General features: G+C 36.1%; 1 protein-coding gene across 1 annotated transcript; it reads left to right on the forward strand.

Annotated features, from left to right (window-relative positions):
- The first annotated feature begins 2,067 nt into the window (after positions 1-2,067).
- On the forward strand, positions 2,068-4,088 carry LOC146954099 (uncharacterized). Its single transcript, XM_085743556.1, has 3 exons — positions 2,068-2,224; positions 2,563-3,245; positions 3,489-4,088. The coding sequence occupies exons 1-3, from the start codon at positions 2,068-2,070 to the stop codon at positions 4,086-4,088; spliced, it is 1,440 nt and encodes a 479-aa protein (XP_085599682.1).
- The last annotated feature ends 3,999 nt before the right edge of the window (positions 4,089-8,087 follow it).

Consider the following 8,087-nt stretch of genomic DNA (forward strand, 5'->3'; position numbering starts at 1 on the left):
AGTAAAAAAAAAAAGGAAAATAAGATGGTCTTTGCATTCATAATTTTTTAAATCAGACTCATACTTTTTTGGATCCATGGATCTAAGTGTTATAATGGTGATTGCTGTTGAAGAATGAATGAAGAGATCAAGAAACTACTTCATTTTACCAAATTCTTTATAACAAATAACATATAATATGAACGTTAAAATATCCTTAAATAACATTATATCATAAAACTATTTAATTGTATAAACACTGTATTTGTTAAGTACAAGAATACTATATTTTTTTATTAAATAAAAATATATTTCATTATTGTACTTGATTATAAGTATATTTTCTTATGTAATGATTTTTTCTACATTACTATATTTCATGAGTTTTATTTTAATTTTTTTGACTCAGTCGTCAGATCAATTCAATTTAATACATACATCTGTTTATAGAAATCGAGTGATTTAATTCAACCATGAGGTTCAATCGATGACCTAGTTGTTAGATCAATGATCTTATAATTTGTCTGCTAACCACCACCGTTGCCATCCCTTTTCCCCTACAATCATCATGGTTAAAGCCATGCTGAACTAGCCTTGCATCATAGATGAACCACCCAACACAGATTCCACTCAAAAGCAATCAAAAACTGCACCCTCTCCTTCAAACCCTAAAAAGTCACTAAACCTGAACTCAACCAAATACAACACCAATCAATCAAAGAAAGGTCTTTCTAATGATCAAACTGATCCCAAACAAGAAAACACATCATCACAAAACTCCAAAACTCCACCAAAAACTTTTGCGCAAGCCTTATCCCATTTGTGTGATATTCCTTCATCGTAGTTACCACATGCGGTTCTTAAAGGAGATAACTTTACAATATCAATTCCTAAGGAAGAATATAAAGCAGTAATGGATGCATGCAAGCACAACCTGCATGCAAGGATCATCTGGCCAAAGGGATCAACCCCTATCACTATTCTTGCACAACGCAATAAGCTATCTACCATTTGGAAAGATCTAAAGCAGTGGGGAGTTTCATCACTAGGTAAGGGTTATTATGAGTTTACCTTTTATTGTCTATAAGATGTAAAAAGGGTTAGATTAGTTGTTTCGTGGAATTTGAACCCTAGTGTTTTAAAACTGTTTGGTTGGACAAAAGATTTTAGCCCTAATCTTCAGAATAATAATAGTGCTCAGGTTTGGGTTAGAATTTATGGCTTAGCACAGGAGTATTGAAGGCCAAAAATATTTTTTGCTATAGCCAGTTGTGTTGGAACACCCATTTACACTGATTCAGCCTCTACTAAACCTATGATTGAAAGAACATTTGGTCAATATGTTAGGGTTTTAGTAAATATGGATGTAACACAAAGCTTAAGATACAAAGTCTTGGTGGAAAGAAAAGGGTATGTATTTTTTGTAGATTTGGATTATGAAAATATCCCTGATTTTTGCACTAATTGCAAAAAGATTGGCCACTACTTGGATATTTGCAAACATGTTAAGAGAGATTTTGCATAGGAAGAAACTGTTGGAAATACAGGTTTTAACAAAGTTCAGAAGCAAACTTGTGTGCCAGTTAAAGAGAGAAGGCAGGAACAGGGCAAGAACATAGGGAACCCTATTGTTGTAGAAAACACTACGATGGAGGGCAATGAGTTTCAACTGAAAGTGACTGCACCAACAGTTATTGCTGGCACCAGTGGATGTCAACAAACTAATAGGGTTCAAGCTTTGCATGTCAATACTGAAAACAATCAGGCTACACCTGCTGACACTATGAAGGAACATAAGTTACAACTGGAGAAGGAGATCAATGCTGAGTTGACCTACAGCTGATTCGTAATAATGCAGATTCTGAAGTTGAAAGTAAAAACTCAGATTCATAAGAATTTGAGTTTGTAGATGCTACACAGGTTCAGGTGATTGATGAAAATGAGTATCAGGGTGATGACATGGTGGACAATTCAAATCATGGTACTGGCACTGAAGTGATTCATGATGATGACATTGAGGTGGTACATGATAAACTAAAACATCTAGACAGCAACAACAGAAAATTGGTTCAACAATTTTAGGCCAATATGGCAGAGGATGTGGAACCTGAGCATAGTCTCTTGGCACATTTAGGAACTGATCCAAGTGACCTACAAATTCCTGTGAATGTTGGTGATTTTCAAGTTGTCAGCAGAAAGAAAGGCAAAACAAAGAAATCCCCATTGAAGTCAAACTACTCAACAAGTGCTAAAGCCTCTCAACCTAAACCTTTTAAATGAAGCTGCTTTATTGGAACATTAGGGGAATAGCCAACTCTCTTTCTAGATTGGCACTTAAAAGACTTTTACTCCAACACAAACCTGATCTCCTATTTATTACTGAACCCTGGATGAGGTATAAAGCTTTTCCTACGACTTGGCTGTACAGGTTAGGTTTTAAGATCTTTTCCTTTAACATCAGAACAAATAATATTCCAAACCTTTAGTGTATATGCTCCCTTAACCTTAACCCTACAATACATGTAGACAATCAACAAGTTTCATTTAGCCTTCCCATTAACCAACAAAACTTTTATTTCTCAGCCATTTACGCTTCAAATAGCAACATCACTAGAAAACCACTTTGGCTTACCCTATCAGACTTGCAAAACCTTCACATTGGCCCATGGTGCTTCATAGGGGACTTCAATACTATAATTGGAGCACGTGAACATCAGGGATACTGCAACCTTGCTAGACCACCCATCATTGATTTCCAACAATGGACAGACACCAATGATTTGTTCCACATCCCTACTAAAGGTGTTGTATATACTTGGGATAACAAAAGATATGGACACATGCACATTAAAAGAAGGCTTGATAGAGCCATCTGCAACCATGACATAATTGATAGCTGCTCTTCTATCTCCTGCATGACTTTAATCAAACACACATCTGATCACTATCCCCTTTTGCTTGATATCAAGACTGAAGCTCACCCTTTTGCATCCAGCTTTAAATTCATGAATATGTGGTCTCTTCACAAAGACTGTAGACCGCTCATTGAACAATGTTGGAATGAAAGTGTTGTTGGGTGCCCCATGATGAGACTGAACACCAAGCTTAAAAACCTCAAATCAAAACTGAAAACATGGAATAAAGAGGTTTATGGAAACATTCATGAGCATGTGAATTTAGATGAAACTGACCTTCAACATATCCAAAACCTTATCAACACCAATGGCCACACAGATATCCTGCTTAACCAAGAGAAGAAGGCTAATGTGTAGCTGGAAGAAGCTCTCAAGAAACAAGAAATCTTCTGGAAAGATAAAGCCAGAGTTAATTGGCACCTTCAGGGTGATAGAAACACAAGATATTTTCATTTGGTCACAAATATCAAAAACAAATCAAAAATAATTTCCTCTATTTGAAATGACAATGACATTCTCACTGAGCCTTCAATGATTGCTGATCATATTGTTTCTCACTATAAATGTTTATTTTCAACTAACACTGTTTTGCAGGATAGCTTGCTTGTTGAAAAAGTCATTCCAAATCTTATTGATCCTCAAATCAACACTTTGCTAACTAAAATCCCAACTCTAGAAGAAATCAAACATGTAGTGTTTGATATGAACAAAGATGGAGCGCCAGGGACTGATGGTTTTGGAGCAGGATTCTTTCAAGAGTATTGGGAGGTGATCAACTCAGATGTCATTGCTGCTACAACTCAATTCTTCACATCAGGATGGCTGCTTCCAGGATTCAACTCCAATACCATTGTCTTAATTCCTAAAAACAACAATGATGATACTATTGACCAACACAGACCAATTGCATTAGCAAATTTCAAATTCAAGATTATATCAAAGATCTTAGCTGACAGGTTGGCCACAATTCTTCCAAACATTGTCTCAAAGGAACAAAGAGGCTTCATAAGAGGTAGAAATATAAAAGATTGCATTGCTTTAACATCTGAAGCAATCAATACTCTTGATAAAAAGTGTTTTGGTGGTAATTTAGCACTAAAAATAGATGTTTCTAAAGCATTTGATACTCTTGATTGGGGGTTTTTGCATAAAGTGCTTAGAGGCTTTGGTTTCAATGATACCTTTTGTCACTAGATTGAGGTTATTTTAAGATCTGCAATGATTTCTATCTCCATCAATGGAAGTTAACAAGGTTATTTTGCTTGCAATAGAGGAGTCAGACAAGGAGACCCCCAGTCACATCTCCTATTTTGCTTAGCAGAAGAAGTTTTGAGTAGAGGTATATCCAAACTAGTTGATAATGGAGAAGTGGATCTTATTTCAAGTTCAAGAGGTTGTCATGTTCCTTCACATTGTTTCTATGCTGATGGTCTTGATGACATGCTGTCATTACGTAATTTTTAGGACTTATTTTGACATTTTGATAGAGTTCTAAGCAACATTAAGTGTCCAGGAGCAGTTAAAAGCAACAAATTTGGAAGAACTGGATTGAAGCCAATCGTACTGCGATTCTCTAATCGCAATGCGATTTCTTGAAGTCAGAGAGCATGTTTTTCAAGAAGCTGGATCGTAATACGATCCAGCCAATCGTGATACGATTTCAAGAAGGGCTTTTAAGGAAATTAGGGTTCAAAGAAGCCATCGTGGTACGATTTGCAAATCGCAATGCGATTATGGGCGATCCAGAAGTTGCCTATTTAAGCCCAACTTACTCTCAAACATAAGGATTACGATTTTGGAGAGCTAAAGTGCGATTTTAACACCCAGAAGGCTGCAGCGGAGAGGATTTCATCATCTCTAACCCAGTTTATGTATGTTTTAATTCTTCCATTGATTATGCTATTTGTAAACTCAATTATGAGTAGCTAAATCTCTTAGAGATTAGGTCGGAGATGAACCTATGTAACCCTAATTGATCATATGTTGCTGTGAAACTCTATTGTTTATTAATGAATTTCTAGTCTTTATTCAATTCAATTGTTCTTAATGCTTTTTATATCCTGATCAAATATAAACATGATTTTGTGAGATCGAATGACTACTGACCATAGCTTTCGACTTAGACCTAATTGAATTTTTCTGATAAACATGGTTAGTCTAGGAATAGATAATCGTTTGTTAGTGATATTAGGTTAACGTTCATAAAACCTTCAAGGATTATTAGACCACCTAAGGAATTAGGGGCTGTAGTTTAAGAAGAGGGTCCTAACTCAAGGGATTGATTAGGGCTAATTTGTTAACTATCGTGAAACTAGAAAATCATTAGTAATAATAGGTGCAGTAACCAATTAGGGGAAACATAGAGGATTCGAAGACCGATCTCATCTCTCTCCATATTTTCTTAATCAAATCTTATTCTTTTAATTGATTTCCTAAAATCAAACCAAATCTACTGCCTAGTGGCAAAACAAAATAAACTTTTATATATCCTATTTTTATAACGCAATTGAATTATTGAAGTTAAAAACAGTCCTCGTGGGATCGATATTTTTACTACTTCGATAGTATTTGGTGCACTTGCCAGAGATCTATCAGGTCTCATGGTTTTCTGTAAAGAGGAGACTTCAAATCTTGAAGCCCTAAAAAATTTATTCATCAGGTATGCCAACTGTTCAGGACAAATTATCAATGCTAATAAATCTTTCTTCTTTGCTGGTGGTGTAACTCAGACCAGACTTGATCACTTCACTAATGTACTAGGATTCAATGTTGGAACTCTCCCTTTCACATATCTGGGGGCACGAATTTTCAAAGGGAGACCCAAAGTCATTCATTTCCAACCTATTGCAAACAAAATAAAAAACAAACTTGCAACTTGGAAGGCAGCTCTTCTTTCCATAGCAGACATGGTTCAAATGGTTAAATCTGTGATTCAAAGCATGCTACTTCACACAATGACTTTCTACTCTTGTCCAGTCTCTTTGCTCAAGGAATTGGAAAAATACATTAGAAATTTTATATGGAGTGAGGATAGTTCCAAGAGGAAAATGGTTACTGTGGCGTGGAAGAAGGTTTGTTCAGATTGTGAAGAAGGGGGCTTAGAAGTGAAATCTCTTATCTGGTTAAATGAAGCTACTAATTTAAAGTGTTGCTGGAGTCTTTTTAATTCTACTGAACAATGGGCATCGCTTCTCAGAAGTAGAGTTTTGAGAGGATCTAGATTCATTTCCCATCATGTCTTTTCATCAATTTGGAGCAGCATCAAGCCTGAGTTTCAAACCATTTTGAATAATTCAAGTTGGCTGATTGGCAATGGTAGTCAAGTTAACTTTTGGACTGACCAATGGTGGTGAGAACCTCTAGCATACTTGTATCAAATTCCTGATGACCTGATCATCTTACTTCCCCCAAAGGTATATCAATATATTGATCAATTCAGTTGGAGAATTTCAGACGATTTATAAAAAAAAATTCCCAAACCTGAGGAATCTTGTTTCCCAAGTTACTCTCCCAAGCTTTGACATTGATGATACTCTTGCATGGAATCATACTTCAGATGGTGAACTCTCTTTAAAAGAGGCTTATAGGTTCAAAAAGCATAATTTAGTGAAGCTTCCCTGAACAAAAATTGTTTGGAATGAGGATATCCCTCCAGCAAGATCTCTAATGGTCTGGAGATTAATGTTGGAAAAACTCCCAACTGATGAGAAGTTGTCTCATAGAGGCTTCAATCTTCCCTCGATGTGCTCTCTATGTAATAGAACTCAAGAAACTTCTTTTCACCTGTTCTTTGGGTGCATATACTCTTGCAATATTTGGTGTTGGCTATCAAAAATGCTAAATATTCCTCTCCACTTCCAAGATATTGAGGACATCTGGACAACTAGTGACAGATTTTCAAATCACCAAACCAAACTTGTGGTCAACTCAGCAATTATTAACATTATAAATGCCATCTGGTTTTCTAGGAACCAACTTAGATTCAACAATAAGAAAATTACTTGGAAAAGCTCAATTTCATCTGTTACGGCATTGGTAAGACTAGCCGGTAACAACTTTAAAGAATGTTCTCTCTCCATGACATATTTCACCATTCTTAAAAAGTTTGACATCACTTTCCAACCGACAAGAGCCCCCAAAATTATAGAAGTGATATGGCACCCTCCAGTTGATCCTTGGATAAAATGTAACACAAATGGTTGTGCCACTTCCTCTACCTCTTCATATGGTGGAATTTTTAGGAATGCTTCTGCTGATGGGTGGAATTTTTAGGAATGCTTCTGCTGATGTTTTGTTATGTTTTGCTGATAATATTGGTGAAGGCAATGCTTTCCAATTAGAGCTCATTGGTGCCATGATAGCAATAGAGATAGCTCATCAACAGGGCTGGAATCATCTTTGGTTAGAATTGGACTCGGTTATGGTGCTTCATGCCTTAAAAAACAACTCTCAGGTCCCGTGCAAGTTAAGAAACAGATGGAGGAATTGTACTCATTTGATAAAGATAATGAACTTTATAGTTTCACATGTGTATAGGGAAGGAAATCAATGTGCAGTTGGAGTTGCAAATATTGGACTAACCCTAGCCAATTTCACATCATGGAATGTTATACCTTGTAGTCTACAATTCCATTTTGTTTTAAACAAGTTAGGTTGGCCTAACTTTAGGTTTGTTCCTTTTTGAGGGGGGGTCTTGGCCTAGCACCCCCCCCCCCCCCCATCTGTTCCTTTTTGGTTTTCAATATATTTGGGTGGTAGCAGTTCTTTTCTGCGCCACTTTTGCCAAAAAAATAAATAAAAATTTCACTAAACAAATTGGCCGCACACAAAAATATTAAGCTTCATCACTATTTATGGCCCACCCAAGTTTTTTTTCCTGGCTCCGCCACTGCTTCTTAACACGTGCAAATTTGCATTTCTTATAAAAACACTTATTAAAAATAAAGGGCTTCCCATGTCTTTATGTGGGTTTTTGGTAAACAACAAGACTAGTTTTGATTATTACAAACAGGATCAGACCAGAAACCCTAGGACATGTTGTGCAATCTTTTTCCATAAAATAGATGAATGTTCATCAAATTCATAGGTTGCTTTATGAACAAGATGAAGTTATTACGTATGAAAATAATTGTCTTTCGACAGAGAAAAACAAAAAATGCAAGTAAAAGACTTAAAAGTTTAAAACGCATAAAC

The sequence above is a fragment of the Medicago sativa genome, chromosome 1, assembly GCF_051527215.1.
Source record: "Medicago sativa cultivar Bolivia chromosome 1, Bolivia_mono, whole genome shotgun sequence".
NCBI lineage: Eukaryota > Viridiplantae > Streptophyta > Magnoliopsida > Fabales > Fabaceae > Medicago > Medicago sativa.